General features: G+C 48.0%; 1 protein-coding gene across 1 annotated transcript; it reads right to left on the minus strand.

The window, feature by feature from the left end:
• Positions 1 to 314: 314 nt before the first annotated feature.
• On the minus strand, positions 315 to 16,695 carry DLST (dihydrolipoamide S-succinyltransferase). The gene is made up of 15 exons (XM_032110847.1): positions 16,578 to 16,695; positions 12,142 to 12,175; positions 10,790 to 10,838; positions 9,741 to 9,796; positions 9,306 to 9,380; positions 8,850 to 8,905; positions 8,040 to 8,151; positions 7,387 to 7,545; positions 7,020 to 7,105; positions 6,251 to 6,348; positions 4,257 to 4,387; positions 3,615 to 3,688; positions 2,681 to 2,764; positions 1,982 to 2,149; positions 315 to 1,516 (listed from the first exon to the last, which is right to left on the minus strand). The coding sequence occupies exons 1-15, from the start codon at positions 16,644 to 16,646 to the stop codon at positions 1,382 to 1,384; spliced, it is 1,386 nt and encodes a 461-aa protein (XP_031966738.1). The 5' UTR covers positions 16,647 to 16,695; the 3' UTR covers positions 315 to 1,381.
• Positions 16,696 to 18,138: the final 1,443 nt, after the last annotated feature.

Raw genomic sequence — 18,138 nt, forward strand, 5'->3', positions numbered from 1 at the left:
GTCTCCCTCTTGGCCATCGTGCCCTTTAGCAAACACTGGGAATTCCTCACCCTCTGTAATGGTTCTGTTGCTAGACCAAGAAAAGGATGATTTCCAGCCCTAAAAAGCTCCTCTTTCCTGGGAAGAGCCAATTCTTTGGCAGAGAGTTTGAGGACAGCTGTGTTCACAGGCAGAGAAGCCTCAATTTAGTACCACCAGTGATGGGCTCAGCTCCTACTGCCTCTTTTCTCTCACCACCACGTAACAGGCCTCCTGTAACTGCACACAGGATGCTGCTGATGCCAGAGTCCTGGCCCCCTCAAACACACCCCACCTTGCAGTCGTTGCACAGTTTTATTTCATTTAAAATCCGCTGTGTTAAATATTTTTGTTACAAGTTCTGTGTAGGGGGTAAGAGTAATAGACTCTGCAGGCACTAGCAACCCCCTCACCCCTCAATTCATGTGTGCGCTATCAGATTAAGAACTGCCCCCCTCCCCCCAAAACCAGCACCCGTGGGCTGGGATATACATTACAGTGAAAGGCCTGGCCCCCCCAGCTGTGTGTCCGCTGGGAGCAGGCCAAGCCCCCGCACGCAGGAAGCCAGCAGTCAGATCCACCGCCAGTGAGCTGTGAGTCAAGGAGAGTTGCTGGGGGCTGGTTCTCACCCCCATGTGAAAGGGTTGTCCCCAGGAAGTGCTACCTCCACAGAGGTCACGGGCTCTGCCCACCCTCACAGGAACATTCATGCCACAGTGACTGGGCTAGTGAAAGACAATCTCCAAGGGAAAGCAGGGGAGATGCCACCCCGTGTTACTGTCTGTGGAGGGAGTGTAACTAGGGCGCTGCCAGAAGCATGACACCTACCTCAAGCCCTGCTCTGACCAAAACTTTTCCTGCAAGTGGCCTCAGGGTCAGACCACCCTTGCAAGGCAGATGAGTGTGAAATATTTTCAAGCAAAACATGGACAGGACAGTAGCCTTTCCTCTCCTCTCCTCTCCCTCCCAGAAACTTTAGTGCTAGGCAATAAAGCTGAACCCGCCATGGAGGGGCAGGGAAGGGTACCCTAGCACAGCAGCAGCAAGCAGCTTCCAGTGGTATAGGACAAGCTAGAGGTGAGTTTGGTGCTGAGAGGGAGAGGATGCCACACAGATGGCTCTGGAAAGGCAGTGCCATTCAGTGGTTGGCCCACTACATGGCAGCTCTTGTGAGACACTAAACCTTCATTAAACAAAATAGGAAAGGAGGTAGGAGCTATCCCCGTAATTCCCTCTGGGACAGCTCCAATCACAGCGGAGGGAGAAAGACTGGAATGACTCCTGCCAGTTCCTGAATGCCCTGCATTGTCCCTGCTGGTGCTGCGGCCCTGTCCTGGGTGGGTTGTGTGGGGGTGTGGCTGCCCTACAGGTCGAGCAGCAGCACGCGGGGATCCTCCACCGCTGCCTTGATCTTGCGCAGGAAGGTCACAGCCTCTCTGCCGTCGATGAGCCGGTGATCGTAGGTCAGTGCCACGTACATCATAGGCCGCACCTCGATCTGAGGAGGGACACGGGATTAGTGAGCTCAGCGCTCCTGCCTGCATGATCCCCTCCTCTCAATTCAGGGAAGACCTGGCTTTTTCCCGCCCTGAATCCATGGTTCAGGCCCTCCTGGATGTGTTCTGCCTGGCAAGGTTATCTACCCACCCACCCAGGCTGGGTCCATGCCACACACAAGATTAGGTCCCTTCCTGGAACTGTTTCTTATCACAAAGGCTACAACCTCCTCCTTCCCACACCTCAGCAGATTATAACCAGTTTGCCCCCACACAGATAGGACAAAGTCCCCTGCAACAGCTGAGGCAAGTATGAGGGCCAGGCAAAGGTGCCCTATAGCCATTAGTCTCTGCTCCTCCTTCACAGTAAAGCGTTTTAGAAGTGACACCAATCCCTTAGAAAAAGGTCCTCAATCTACTGAGCCCTCTCCTTTGTTCAGTAAAACTCCCTGTGCAGGTCCACCTACCTTGCCTCCCACAGCCACAGGCCTGTCAAAGATGGCATGCATGCCTAAGATGGCAGACTGGGGTGGGTTAATGATAGGTGTTCCAAAGAGTGACCCAAAAACCCCACCGTTGCTGATTGTGAAAGTGCCACCATCCATGTCTTCAATGGCCAGTTCATTCTTCCGTGCCTAGAAGAAAAAGTGAGGTCTTAGAAAGCCACACAGATCACAGAGACCAAAGAACAAGGGTTTGGACATTCACTCTCTCTAGGAATAAATACTGTTTGCAAGAGTTTTGCTTATTGATTTGCTCAGCTGAAAATCAGCACAAATTGCTCGAAAATGCATCCTGTCTTTAGAGCTGAACATGTAGTGGCTTTGGGGAAGGATTCTCTCGCCTCGGCTCTCAACTCATGCTTTTGTAGGAGACAGACACAGGGACTTCTACACCAGGGCAGTTCAGCCTTGGCCTCTAAAGACAAAGGTGAAGACACACAACATCACTAATGCATAGACTGCAGTCTTCTGGAAAGGCAACAAGTAGAGCTGTCCTAGAAGGCAGAGGCACAGCCAGACATATAACTGGATCACTCCCCACAGCACAACTCAGTGTGTTAGAGGTCAGAGATGATGACACAGAGAGACCAAATCAATACACGCCGATCCAGCACTCCCAATTCTTTCCATTCCTCCCAACCCTCTTCAGAAAACTTTCCTTACCTTCTCCCCCAACTCGTAGATAGCACGCTCTATGTCAGCAAAGTTCATGTTTTCTACATTCCTAACCACAGGGACCACCAGACCCTGGGGAGAAGCAAAGTCCATGAATAGTAAATTCAGTGCAGTGACACACAGATAGCTGTCATGGGGCAGGAACCTGGACACAGCCCTGGAGAGTTCTTGCCTCCCCCTCAGCCCACAGCAGTGGTTGGCAGAGCTGCCTCACACCCTGGCAGCCTGACAGGAAACCTGACATGACACACATCAAGGGCTGACACCTTAAACTGAGTCATCATCTTTGCCTTTTTTAGCCTATATCATAAAATCAACCAGGTCTGTCTGCATCCAGCTCCACATTAATTCCTGGGTGACGCACTGGGATATTTCAGCTGGCACCTCTTTCTCTCACCTCTTTATGCTGGGCATCCCCTAGACTTTGGGAGCAGTGACAGAACTTCAGTCCTTGTCAAACCTCTGCCTCATAGCAGAACCTTCTAATCAAGATGGTTACTCACTAATTCAACATCTGTAACTCCATCCCACACTCTCCCTGGACAGAAAGATGTCTGTGGAACAGCACAGCGAAGTTAGCCAAAGGACAGGACGTTCAAAGCCTTTACTGCCTATGTCATGGATTTATGACAAAAGAGGGTTTCCCTAATTTGGCCCGACTGATTAACAACTGAGATCTATATTGACCCTGTTACCACATCTCTTATCAAGATGAATATGGTGGCAGAATATTCTCTGTCCTCCATCTTCTCTCAAAACCTATCTCAGCAGTCCATAATGTATCAGATGTCTCATTTATACAATAAGTCTTATCAGCTAATTTCTGCTGCACCAGAGCACAAAGCTGAGTTGGCTCAAAGTGTATGACCATCCCATACCAAAGGCTGCAGGAAGCACGGACAAAGCATCCAAGGGTACCTACCCGGGGAGTTGCTACAGCAACACTGATGTCCACATAGTCCCTGTACACAATCTCTTTGGTCGTGTCATCAATCACTAGAAAGAGAAAACCTTGTGTTACATATGCAGAACCTAGGATCGAGGGTTTGGCAGGCTACAAATCATAAAAACTTGCTCATGTCTAGCTTTAACTAACTCCAGAGAAGAAGGAGCCGTTGCTGTACCTGTGGGAGAAGCACCAGGACAGACAGAAAGGAAACAGTCCACACAGCTTAGTCCCCCCCAGTTATTCTCCCCTTGGTTATTCTGCTCCTCTGGATTTCAGCAAGCACCTCTGACACCCCCAGGAACGGCACTGTGCCTACAGCCGTACACCACCTGTACACCAAACAGCAGGCTCTGCCCTCTGCAGGCTGCCTATGCATGGCCCCAGCCCCACTCCTGGTCACCCTTTCCTAATAGAGTACCTCTTGGCAAGCTGTCCTCTACCTACGTAAGTGGCTTTAGCAAAATCAGCTGCAGCATGCAGGACTGTCCCCCTTTTTCCTGTGTATTTGTCTTGCTTCTCCAAGCTACTACTCCTGCCATGGACTTGGCCATTTACTTTCCCACATTCTGCCACATTCCCTAGACATGCAAGTCATCAGCAAGGGTCCCCACTCACCTGCATTCACAACAGGCTGGTCCTGCAGAGCAAAGGCTGCAGCTTTCACAAAAGCTGACATGAAACCTAGCTTCAGGTTGTGCTTTTTCAGGAAGGTATCCTTGTGTACAGTTCTCATCTCCCGGATGTTGCTGCAAAACACAGGGTAACACTGGCAAACAGGGAGTCCAAGAAAACACTGTTCCCCCACTCTGTAACAGATTTGTTAACAGCCCAAGGATACAAATCTGCTCCACCAAGTGGGCAACCTCCAGTCTGCTGAAAAACCCTTCACATATCATAGGTACTGAACATGGCTCTAAGGTTCCTGCCAAAGGATCAAACAGAAACTGGTCCTGGACCACGAATTCCACAGGACAGGGTAAACCTGCATGGCCCACACTGCCAGGCACAGAAGCAAGATGGGGCATGGCATATTTCCTGTTTAAGCCTGATGTTGCCACCTATCCTCTGGAGACACCAGGGCTCATATCAGCGTGGCACCACAGACAGCAAATACAGGTGTGGCTGGGCTGACATAAAAGGGTGAAAAACTGGGAAATACCAACAGCAGAAAACATGCAGGAAAGGAAATCAAAGTGATCAAAGGAAAATACCTCAATCACTCTGCAAGTTCAGCACCAGGCAGCACACCATCACCTCTGTACCCAACTCTCTGGCTGTGGGAGTTGAGTGAATATGAAAAGAATTTTCCCAGGTGCTACAGTACTGGGTGCCAGTCCACCCACAGCCCTTAAGCAGACACATCATGTTTCCCCACTGCTTCTATTAATCAAAATTGAGGCCATTTACAAAACATCAACCAACCTGTGGCTGCAAGCGCTGCCTATTCCAGGCTAACACCAGATGCTGTGGAATCGCATGGTTCATCCCTTCCCCCTTCAGAGACCTTGAGTCTTTGAAGAGACAGTTTCACCAAGGAGCAGGGTTTTCCATGGTTTAGAGTGTTTGTTTTCCTGTGCCTAACCTTGTTTAGGGTTAGGATTACCGCCCAAAGACATTAGTGCCTCCCAAGACACAAGGACCGCAGCAATGAGGAGGCAGCTTGCTATGGAACTGGCTCATTATAGCCTCCTCCTTTCAGACACTGACCCCCATGGGAAGCAGGAGGCCCCAGCACAGGTCTTCACGAATCAACTTCACAGTAATCAATCCAAACCACATTAACAGATGCAATGAGAGCCCCAGGCTGGCGTAAAGCGACACCTCAGTGAGCCTCTGAGAGGAGATAAAGCTGCAGCACTTCCCTCCAATCAAGACTATTTTGCCAGACTTACTGTTCTGAGACCCAAATATTTACATGTTTTGTCTTAAGGAGTAGCATAGGATTTCACAAGGCAATTTGATTTGGGCACAATTTCCCCTTAATGCACTGTAACATAAGCTGCCCGCCCTCCAAAGACATTAGTGTGCTCAGTCCACGCAAGCGCTTGAGTCAGGAGCCCCCCACCTGCTTGAGGGGATGGGGAAGGGTGCTACTCTGTCTCTGGAAAGCTGTACCATCTGACAGCAAAGGCCTCATACCTATGCAATGCTCACCTGAAAGGCTGATGAGCCCTGGCCAACTCACTGGAAGTTAAATACCTCCAAAAGCAGTAACCTGGTGGAGTGGCAGAAAGCAGATGCTACATCTTGCTGTCTTCTAACAGCCACTATATGCAAGTGATACTAACCCCTCCTGGTCTTCTGCTCAACATTTACCAGTCTTCCACCAAAAAGCCCACAGAAAAGGAACCAGAGACTACCCCTATTACAAGCAGCAGATGACTCCCAAGGAATGACGGGCCATTAGGAAGCTATGCATCCCCTCATACCACACCACCAACATGGTCCTGAAGAAGCTGCACAGACTGTGGTACACACCTAAGAAAGAGGTCCTAAAAGACAAGTTGCCAATCTCTCCAAAGAGAACCTGCAAGGTTTTGACTGCTGTTTAAAGGTGACTGTCTTCACCTGTTTCTACTCATACAGGGAAAAAGAGGTTTGCTCCTCACCTCATATCAATCTCATTGAAAGTAGTCAGCATGGCACAAGTATTCTGAGCCTCTTTCAGTCGCTGAGCAATACGCTGACGCATCCTATTCATTTTCACCTGCAAATTAAAAAGGTATAAGCAGAAGCTGCCTCAAGCTCATCCAAGGGCAAAATGCACAAGAAACTCAAAAGGCCCTTCTCTTGCCATCTGACTGACTACTAACAGATGCCTAGGGCCAAGGTTTTCACTCCAGGTAAGGAGCATGATGGGCTGAGGAGTTTATTTCACTGCTCAGCTCAACACGCACTTGAAAAGCGGTGCTGAAATGCATCACAGCATAGCTACTTCTGACCTCTACATTCCTCAAGACCTCCAAGCATGCATAGCTTTCCATGTGGCTAACATGAGAAGAGCAAGACTGCTAAAAAAGCAGGTTGCTCAACCATGCTCTCTTAAGAATGCACACGGCAGCTTCAGCAGCCTCAACCCTTTGCTAAGGGCTTGTGGACAGACCAAGTGGATCACACTGAGTCCTTCTGTCCTCAGTCAGCAGAGCTCAAGACAAGACTTTTGCCTAGAAAAGACCTGTGCCAGATTGGTCCAAGCTCTTCCGCTACACCACTCATTAGTGGTTCCCTCATGTAGAGAATTTTCCCATCTGTCACAGCTCTACTGAGCTGGGTGTGCACAGGTAGATATGGACACATCCGGAAAACTCAAGGCTTATGCCAGAACAGATTATCACCTAGCCAAAGAAGTGCTGGCAAGGCCCTGTTCCCACAGCTTACCCTATGCTCTGATCTGGCACCTTTGGTGGGCACTGCCTCCCCAGGAGGGGCTGCCGCTGGGGCTGCAGCCGGCTTCACAGCAGACACTGAGGGTGAAAAACACATCAGTCAAAAACGGAAGCCAGGTAGAAAAAGCCCTGAGGTAGAAAGCACATTTGAGCTTCTTGCTTAAGCAACACAGTGTGGCAACAGCCTTGAATTAGGCTGGGAACGTTCCAGGCATAGCTGAGCAATCCAGTCTAGAGCATGCAGGGCAATACTGCGGGAGGCCTTCACCACAAATGCCTCTATTTGCTGTCTTTAATTTTACACACTCTCCCCCAAAGAAGAGAGGCTCGAGAACAGGAACAAATGGCTGTTGCCTCACCTGGTTTACTGTCGATGGGCTGAGTTGACACAGGCGGCACTGGTGGCATTGTAGTGGGAATTGCTGCTGCAGCGGGGGGGGGAGGAGCAGGTGCAGCTACAGGTTCAGGGGCTGCAGGAGGAGGAGGGGCTGCTGCTGGTTTAGCCTTGGCAGGAGCAGCTGAAAGAAAAGGAAGAACCATGGTAAGGGCACCAGCTTCCACTGGCAGAGATCTGTGAATCCAACCAACCTAACAAAAGTAAACCCTCAGGCAGAGTGCCTTTATGTGCTCAGCACTACTGAGCTGACTGAAGTCACCACGAGAGAAAGTCATTGCGAAAGTGTTCTACTCATTGACACCCTTGACCTCACTTGAGCAGAAGACTGGATGCTACAGAGATGTGGGCACAGAACGGAGTTAGGGGAATTCTCAACTAGTTACAGCTAAGAGCTCAATCTCCTCCAGAGGGAACAAAAGAGAAGATCCCCCTCAGAAGGACTAAAATTATACTTTTCTAATGGACAACAGAATAGGAGTATTTTCTTCCAGTTACAGAAGCAGATGGAGGAATTATTTAACCTCTCTCAGGATCCCTCTAAATGCTTTGCTTTCATCTGCAGAAAAAACTGGTGGAAACACAAAGGCCTATGCAAGTTACACATGCCTGACTTACCTCCAGTTTTCCTGAGTTTGAATAGAGGTGTCCCCCCTTCCACTTTGCCACCATCGGGTACCAGAAGGGCTTCAATCACACCAGCTGCTGGGGCTGGAACTTGCACTGATGTCTGAAAAAAAAGAACATCAGTGAAATTTTCCCAAACACTGGTTGGAGAACAAGTGCCCAAGAGAAGATGCCAATATGTGCAGACACACATTGTATTTGGCACAGACAGCAGCTATGTCTCACACTATTTGCACCAGCTTTCACACCCTCCACTGGGATTTTGTGCCAATAGTTAGAAGTTTTAGGAGATGCTGGCAGCGGAACATATAGCCTGATCTCCAGGGTACAGTCAAGGGTACTGACCCACTGCCAGCATCTTCCTGACAGCAAGGCTGAAAACAGAACTTGGCAGAGAATTCAGCAAGAGCTTCAAGGCTTAAGAGTACTTTAAGGGGCGGATAAACTTAAAGCCTAAATTTAAAACAATTTGAAGACAACCTATGGCTTGCAGATTTCTCCTTTGTTTAAATGCAAATAGGTTTCAAAACTTAGAGCACTCAGATTGGAAGGAGAAGTAGAATTACAACTCCAACAAACATCAACACCAGTGATGATTAATCAAATGGATGAGTAAGGGTTATCAAGAATTCTCACTTAAGGCACAGCAAGTTTTCATACTAGATGAGAAAAGCTTTTCTCCATGAAGAGAGCAGGAGACACAGTCAGGGCCCTGCAGGCTCTAGCAGCTCTTAGCAGGAGAGAAGCCATACAGGGTACCTGCAACAGAACTAGAAAAAGTTTTGGTCCAGAAACTCCTACCTTGTCTGTTTCAATCTCACACACCACTTCATCTTCTGCCACTGTGTCTCCAACAGCTGAATAACAGATATGAAGACCACTGTGAGGAGGCAGGTGTGCTCTGGCCTCCCCTCTTTACCCACAGCAGCTTCCCACACTAACCCATAACTTTATCACCCCAGTTCTCCACAACTTCTCCACAAAGAAAAGACTAGCTCAAACAATCTACTGCACAGTTAAGAGTCTGATTCCAGCTTAGGTATCTTCCTTCATCCAACATCACAATCACCCCTGACAGAGAGGTGATGAGGCAGTAACTGCAATCCTTACCCCTTAGGAGAGCTGCAATTAAATGCCTCATTTGTCACAGACTGCAAGGCACAGAGCAGGATGTCAGCCAGTGAACTGTAATGCACCCCCAAGGTGTCCAACACAGCAGTAAGTGATAAGAATTTCAGGGAAGAGGCAATTGCTTACCTTTCTCCCACCTGACATCTCCTTCTGTGACTGACTCTGCAAAGGCTGGTGTGTTCACCGTAACCACGTCATCCCCTGTGAGAGAGACAAACAGACTTGACTGCATTTAGAGCTAAAAATTTCTTCATTGCTTCATTCTTGTTATCACAACGCTGCTAAAGGGGGTAGGCCATCAGACATCAATTGCTATCCGTCTCCTTGCTTCAACACTGATCAACATTTAAACACCAGAGAAATTCACATTTGACTGAAAGCCACATTGTGACACGAATGCCAGACAAAATCTTTAGGGCCCTGGGGATATAAACCCTGAGTCACCCATGCAGGCAGGACAGCAGTGAGCCTTGACCAAGGACAGAAGGTAGCTTGGGCTGTTGGCAGGACAGCAAGAGGTAGCAAAAGAAGCATCACACTAATTCCTGACTTTTTACTTACTATGGACCGCAGTGGTTCTGAAGTAGCGGACAGTGAAGACACTGGAGCTATTTACTCTGCAGAAAGAGAGAAAAGTATGAACACAGAAGAACATTCCTCTGCAGGCTGCCAGCACCAAGCTCTGATGTGAAAGGCTGCTTGGCTGTTCTGATGTATTTGTTCCAAAGGACTCCTACTTACTGTTCAAGCTGCAACAACCCAGTAAGAAAGGAAACATTACATCCTACCATCACTAGTGCTCTCAGAAATTTAGTGAGAACTGACATGTATGGAATTTTAATTTAGACAGGCAACCCAAGAGAACCTTCATGGTTTAAATACTAATTAAAGGGTGACCTGGCCAGCCCACATAATGTCCAAGACTAGTGCAGTAACCATTTTTTTACCTCCAGATTAGGACTGTCATCTCTACAGGAGTTGTTAGATTGCCCAAAAAAAAATTAGAAAAGCATCATAAATTGCCTATGGCAACGCATCCAAAACCCACCTATTTCCCTCCACCATGTTTCTTCACAGGGAGCTAGCAATCCCAAGCATTCCAAAGGATGATTTTTGTATCTACTGACATCACATTTGGAAAACCGAAACAAACGTGCTTTAGCATTTCCTCTAGCCCAGGCTACTTTGTACAAACAGACCGGTACTTCAGGCTTTTATGCATGTACTCTTATGGTTATTTCCCCAAATATATTTTATAAGATCATCTCAGTAATGCAAACCCCGAACAACAGCTCTGTGAACGACCCCACTTCTCCTGACAGAAAACCTACCAGGATACCATCATAGAGCAAACAACACCTCTGGTCAGATAATCAAAGAGTAGAGATCCATTTATCGCTAGTTTCCTCATTCTCCTCCCTTCCCTGCCTCAGTTTCTGGTTGCAGACAAAGCTTGTTTTCTAGATTTTGTTAGGGCTAGCTCCACGCTCTTACGATGTGCACAAGGATTTCATGACAGCCAACCACGTTCTGTTTCTCAGACCTCAAATCTTATAATGGCTAGAGGAGCCCCAGTCTCCCCACATGACAGTTTTCCTGGGGATACTTACACAAGCTTCCTGCTGTTTGTGTAAGCCAGTCCTTGGCTCCCAGACACCCCTGTGAATGAGAAAGGAGTTACCCACAGGAATACTATCCAGCTGTCCAGCCCTCAAGTATCCCCATCAGATAAAAGAAGGCAGAGGACACCACTGCCCACCCTGAAAGAAGTTTGGGACCAAGTGGGGAATACATCCATGCAGAGACACCTGAGTGCCATCAAACCTGCCCAGAGCTTGCCAAGAACAGTGGTCTTGTCTTCATCTAGATTCACAGGGATGGGAAAAACAGTTATAGCTTGACAACAAAGCTAATAACTTTGAAAAGGGTAAACAAAGCAGCAGCTACCCCATTCAGAGCAAAACCAGAAAAGAGCTATGAGGAACCACCTCCAGGACTGCTGAGTTACTCACACCCATACAAAGGGTAGGAGCAAGGTATCAGCCCTGTAAGGGGCACCCGCAGGAAGCCTCACAGTCGCAGAGACAGCTAAGGAGGAAAAAAAGACTGAAAAGAGGGTGTAGGGCAGAGTAATGAGCCACCATCACCCCTCTTCTCTGCCCATTCCCTGTCCAGAGAAATTGTTTTCCAAAACTCGCAACAGGGAAATACTTGCACAGCTTCCCAGTTTCACATACCCCACTGTCCCCTTCCCACACTGCTCATATGCCCTGACACTGCAATTTTTATTACGAACTGAACTCCTTTGTCTCTTACAGGGTACTGAGCAGTTTTCCAGACTGATCTTAAAGAGAGTCAGCGTAGTAACTGGAGAAAATAATTATCTCAGTTACACAATGGCAGAGGGAAGAACCATTTCCCCACTTGATTTTTTAAAAAAGCAATACAATTTCTACACCATCCCCTACTAAAGAGTTTATATTGGAACTCTAGAAACCAAGAGATAAGCAGATTTAACTGGTTTCTCAAAGAGGAATCAGAAGTGAGTGAAATAATGCTATATAAACACAGTACAGCTAGGAAAAACAGAGCTCTAAGGAAAAACAGTTTAAACACTGAAGTGCAGTTCACAGGCACACTAGATTTGACATGTTACCTAATATTCACCCATCATTTTCAAAAGAGTTTATTAGAGAGCTAGGGCTCTGCAACAGCATGTGCTTCAAGCACTGCAATGCTTGAAATACATTGTGCTGCTGCTGTGAAATCTTCACCAGAGCCAAATGGATCAAGCAGCATGTACATCAGGCAAGCGAGGCACTCCCATGGAAACTTAGCTCATTGCATTGTTCTTCACAACATGACTGACAGAAATAAACCCCAATCAGACCTATTACAAACCTCCATCATCAGCTCTGTTCTTTCTAGGTTGTCTGAAATGAAATAAAAGTGTAAGACTCACCAGACAAAGGGCATCTTGCCAGAGTACAGTTCCCCTGTCAGAGAGAAGAGGATGTATCAGTATTGCAAGAAGACAAATCCATCCTAGAAGGACTTTGGTTCTTCCCTGAGATCTGAATCAGACACAGGACCCACCATTTCCATGCTCCAGTCTGCAGGCATGGCACTTCCCCACTGTGTGCTAAAGCAGGAGAGCACCTATGTCCTTCTCTTTCCTTTGTCTCCTCCCAGGGTGCTTTACGATGCAGTGATGTTAAATTTGATGCTTTTGTTTTTCAGTTCTGGCTCCAGCAGTTTTGACCTTCTCATGCACACTTTCCTCTTTAAGAAGGAATAAGATTTCCAATAAAATTTGCTATGAATGAGAAGGTGAAGGGTAGCTACCGGATATGATGAAAAAACATCCCATGATGTTTACTCCTACGGTCATGAATGCAGCATCTAGAGTTTTTAAAATTTTTTTCTAAAGCTATGGGGCCTTTGAACTCCAGAAGGCCAGAGTTCCTCTCAATGGCAAAATTTCTACTGCTGTCAGTAAGCCAGGAATTCCACATTCTTCGATGTTTCACTTCACGCTTGTGTAATCATTGACTGCACTCCTAGCTCAGCATAACAGTGCTCAAAAAGCAGAAGACATTTCAAGATATTCCAATTACTTCCCCTACTGTTACTACATATTTCTCTCACATCAAACCTGCAGGACAGAAGACGCTAAGAACTCTTTAAAAGTAGTAGGAAAATAGCACTGTAACCACGACTGGCTTAGAACAACAGCAGCTCAAGAGCTCAAAGCACCCTTATCCAGCAGCTAATGTAAAAGTTAAGATTTCCTTCACACCATCAGCATGTGAAGTTTGTATACAAGCCCTGATTTCAGCTTCAGCAAAGCAAGCAGGATGGGATATAACTGACATTAAATATCAAAATAATTTGAGGAGCTGTGTGGCAAGACAACACAGATACCAAGGACCGACAATATATTTAAGCTTGGCACACCTCCTACAGGACTGAGTGCTGTAGCATACAAAACCACGTTCAATGAACACTTTGTATCAAAACTACTAACAGGCCCGGAATCAAGCCCTTGGTGGTTTAATTATCCAAGTATAAATGGATTTGGCTTCTTGGATAACAACATAGAGTCAACTCAATGACCATGGGACAATTCAACAGGGTTATGATTAACTGTGCCAGGGATGGAGGCAGCCAGTCTGACTTACTGCTAAGCTCCAGTACAACACCATGCAGCTACCCTGCTTGCCAGTTCACTGCAGGGATCAACGATCCTGAACCAACAGTCCTGCAAAACCAGCTTCAGGCAGGGCCTGCTGGAACCCCTGTCCCAAGTCTGGCTGGGTAAGGGGAAGCAGGAAGTACTGTGCAGACTTTGTAGAGTCATCTTGAATGCTACAATGCCTAATCTTGGTGCACCACTGGCCCCTGCTAATTCAGATCTGGTTTGTGAAGAGCCAGTTCTAAGCCAGGATCAGTAAGACAAACGCCAACTTAACTCCACTGGGTCAGCTGTCTAGAGCACCACAATCCTCAGCACTCTGTATTGATCATATTTTTCTCACCTTCTGTAGTGTCCCAGATAACATGGGGTCAATCACAAATAGAGTATCAAGTGACTTGAGTTCCCCTCTACCCATTAATGTTTTCCCTGGTGCTTTATTAAAAAAGTGGTTAAAGGCTTTCCTAGCATGCCAGACAATAAATTATTAAGAAAGGAACAGCCTCAGACTGAAGCAAAACCAGACAATTTTATTTGCCCAGGACCAGTTTACCGTGGAGTTAAAACAAACAAACAAAAAGTTCAGAAGGCCTGTCCTAAAATAAATCACTGTGAGAAAACACATCTGCAGCTCTCTTCCATCAGTGGTGGCAAGTCTGTGTTCTACAACTGCAGCAAATTAAGGGAAAAATTGCTATCACTCTACTCTTCATCTTTTAGGTTAAGAAATTAGGGAAAGAGCTTAAAGTGAGGAGGAAGCCACTGATAAAAGATATTGAGATATTCTGCAGAACTGTTGTGTGTCTCTCCCTTAACCACAGTACCTCAGAGACGGACATGCAGCTTCAGGAGACACATGACAGGGCTACTTCCTGTTCCATTTTTTCCCTGAAGGAATCATTCTGACTGCACCCGTTTCTGGAGCACCGGGCTAAATCTGCCCTCTGCCTTGCATTGGGACTTTTTCAGCAAGAATGGAAGTATTTTGGTTTTGCTACCTGGCATTAGCACTTTGGGCCACTTTAAAAAGTGGGGAAAGAAATCTTGGTCTAATTAGCCAGTGACTCATGTACCAAGTGATTAATTTTTCCCTCTCGTTTCACGTGACTTCTCAGAATCGTTTTTCTAACTGTTATTACATCAAAGTGACCCTGGCACACACCGCCCCAGGCCACACCTTTCAAGGAGCCATCACCTTCCAGCAGGCCACTACGCACTGAAATAAATGATGGACTACATTAACTAAGGAACAGCCTGTATACCAGCAGTGAGGGACCAGTTCAGGTATGGAATCTGATGAACTTGACAGTGCAGCTCGTTTCAACAGAGGCAAACCAGAAGGCCAGTGCTGTGCAGCTCCAACAACAGGCAAAGCAGCAAATGGTTCTCCAGCCATAGCTTCTTCAAAGCAAAGCAGCTGCTGCTTCGACAAGGATGAGCACAAACCACTGCTACACACAAAAACCCCACTGCGTGGCTTTCATGGATATCAACACAATTATAAATAGCATGGGAGGGCAGATGCCAAGATGGGATGGAGATAACAATGCCGAGTGGTGAAGGATACTGTTACTAAGACAACAGGATGAAAACTCCTCCAGCATGAGGGGAGGATCGAACAGAGAGGACAAAAGTTCTTTACGAACTCCTCCCCAGATAAACAGAAGGATTTGATTCTCAAAGCATTGCATGCAGCTCCTGACCAAACCAATCTTTCCCAGACTAGCTCTTCTCTGGACTTCTTCATGTCATCCTTAAGTGTCTGTCTGCCCTTGCCTTGAGTCTTACGTGCTACAGGCTTTTGATGCACATTCATGGTTTCTCCTTGATGTATGAATTCAGGACCTTTTCTTCTTTTATAGGCAGTCAAACCTTCCTCACCCTCATTGACTCCACTCTTCTCCCATTCAATCCTCCACTTCTGAATTTTGTACATGTCTACTGTTCCCACTTCTGCCATCAGAGGTTTGCCAAGTTCTGAAATTTCTTTCTGTCTCTCCAAAAAGCATGTAGTACACCACAATCAAAATTTACTTCCCATATTGCTGCTCAAATGGAAATCAAACTACTACTACAACTTTTCCAGTACATCTAACAGGTTAACTAGCATTCAACCTAAAACCTCCTATTTTCAGACTAGTTTTGTAAAAGGTCTGAATACTCCATCTGACTTCTCCCTGGTCTGTACAATTACACAGCACCACTAAGAGCTGACAAAGTGTAAATATTGCTAAAATGCCATTTTAATAAGCTTGTTTAAACTGCATTATAATCAATTTGTCTCTACAGATATGTATAGCACACTGTAACTATACAGTTACTTGTAAGTTGTTCATAATGCAGTTTTACATGTATACACACATATTTATAAACACAAACCTGTCACTACCTTACAATCAGTTGTCAACACTTGCTTGCCTACATTTACAGATGTCTAAAATCAAGTCTCATGTTCTAAGGCTCCAGCTGGTCACTGGAAGAGAACTGATCTTTCTCATCCTGTCGGTATGCACATATATGTGTGTGCACATGAAGCTGTGCATGTTTGCTATTTAAATGGAAGATGTGTCCAGCAGTCACTGAACGACAGGACCCAGCTGGCCAAGGGCAGCCCCAGGGTTAAGTAGCTATTGGGCTCTGTCAGCCCACGCTGCAGCCAGCAGAGGTTACCGCCGTTTGCAGCGGTTCAATGACTGCCCTGAAAAGCGAGCACAGAATTCAAACAACAAACCAGATACCGGTTTGCTGCCGTTCCCGCACCGGGCGCACCCCGGCCGTGGGGGTCTCTGCCAGCGCAGCCGGTGGCTGCCAACAGCGAGGGGCCCAAACGCTACAGCCACTGACAGGCGGGGACAGCGGAGCCCGAGAGCGGCGGCGCTCGGAAGCCCTTGCCGCCGCTCAGCGCTGCCCGGTGCCGCTGCGCCGCCGCCCTTCCCGCCGGGCCTGGCCGGGCCGGGCCGGGCGGCAGCGGGGCAGCGGCACCCGCTGGGAAGGGGCAGCGCCGCGCTCACCGCGGCCCCTGCTGAGGGGCAGCCTCGCCGCCCCTCGCCGTGCCCGGCTCTGCCGTGTCCCCGGGGCGGCGGTGCCGAGCGCCAGGCAGCAGGGGACGCGTCCCGGTGCCCTTGGCGCCGCCGACCTCGCCCGCCCAGCCGCCGCTCTCCCTCGCTGCCCCGCTCCCCGCGGCCGGTGCCCGCGGGCCGTACCTGTCGGAGGGCGCGCAGCGAGCGGCCCAGCGCGCGGCCGAGGCAGCGGGACCGCCACAGCGGCACCATCGCGGCGGCGGCGGCGGCGGGAGGGGCCGCAGGGCGGACACCGGAACCAGGCCCAGCGCGAGCCGGAAGCGCGCGGGGCCGGACCAACCTCCTCAGAACGGGGGGAGCAGCCGGGGGCGGGACCATCGCCAGCGGGGGGCGGGGCTGTGGGGCAGGGCAGGCCGGGGACGCGGGGCTACTAGTAATATTCCTGTGTAGTACCGTACATGTAATAATACATGTGTGATCACATTCTACATAATATAATATGTCATATGTTATATTACATATTTTTAATGTATGGGTTACACACATATAAAATATCTGTGTGTTACATATATTTATATAAACACATGCATCTGTATATATAGATGTTATTATACGTAATAATATATGTATATGTGTAATAAATAACCCTATGTATTACAAAGAGTGCCGTTTCATGACGCTCGTCTTTGAAGCAGCCCCAGGTTGCTGCAGGGCAGCTGTACCCATGGTTTTCCTGCTTGCCTTGGCAAACCGTGCGGCTGAGCTTGTGTGGAATGATATTGCCGCAAGCATCACCCAGTGGGATGTTGCATGGTTAGAAATGGGCAATGAGGTCATCTCACCATGGCAAACAGGAAAATGAGTCCATAAGTAAGCCCTGTTCCTCAGATGTGCTCTGTATATTGAAAATATTTGAGAATTCCCCAGCTAGCTTCTGTTTTCCGCCTGCTTCCAGGCGGGGAACCACAGGTGGAAGAAAACCCAAGGAACCTATTTACAGACTCTCAGAATCAGCCTGGGATAGTTATAAAACGCTGTCTGGCAGCCAGGCATCTTTCAAAGAGCCTGGGTTACGCACATGTGCTTAATTTAGCCACAGCTTAATAATACATGAATGGTAAACTGCAAGCTGCAAAATATGAGATCATTTTCAAAGGAAAGAGGTTGAATAAAAATCAACAGGGGATAGTCTCTGAGGTTTTGAGGATGAGCTGACTGCTCTAATAAAAGGTAACTGAGCCAGAAAGGCTCTGCCAGGGATTTCTCTGTGATCTGTCTTTCGAAGGCTAATGTCCTTGAACAGTGTTGACCACCTGGTGTCATCTACTTTTAACCACAGCCTCCTGCCTACACAATGAATACACTAAACATTGCCATGCTCAGTAGGCATGTGGAAGCAAAGCAGATGAAGCCCCAGGCGTGGCAAGCATGGCTAGACTTTGCCCACCTATCTACAGCTCCTGTGTGAGGAGAAGTGTCTGACAACCACATGTGCTGCTGGGGCAGGCAGGTTTGTCCTGGGGCTGGGGCCAGGATGTGCTCAGCTGGGAGTGATGCCAGCTCTGCTGGTGCTGTCTCCAAAGCACGCTGCAACGAGCAAGAGACTCTGTGTTGCTGCTTTTCCCGTGTTGTCCCATTTCTTGGCCATGTCCTATGCTGCAGACCTCCAGGCCAGCCAAAATGCCTTCGTGCCCCCATGGATGCTGGAAACGCCTGGGCACTTTCCATGGAAGATGGGTAGCTG

The sequence above is a fragment of the Corvus moneduloides genome, chromosome 6 (assembly GCF_009650955.1).
Source record: "Corvus moneduloides isolate bCorMon1 chromosome 6, bCorMon1.pri, whole genome shotgun sequence".
NCBI classification, from domain to species: Eukaryota; Metazoa; Chordata; class Aves; order Passeriformes; family Corvidae; genus Corvus; species Corvus moneduloides.

Coding starts and splice junctions, on each gene's coding strand:
- DLST (XM_032110847.1), bottom strand. CDS start 16,646: ATGGTGCCGCTGTGGCGGTCCCGCTGCCTCGGCCGCGCGCTGGGCCGC. Junction 12,176..16,577: donor CGCTGCGCGCCCTCCGACAG/GTACGGCCCGCG, acceptor TCTCTCTGACAG/GGGAACTGTACTCTGGCAAG. Junction 4,388..6,250: donor TTCAATGAGATTGATATGAG/GTGAGGAGCAAA, acceptor TGTGTTTTGCAG/CAACATCCGGGAGATGAGAA.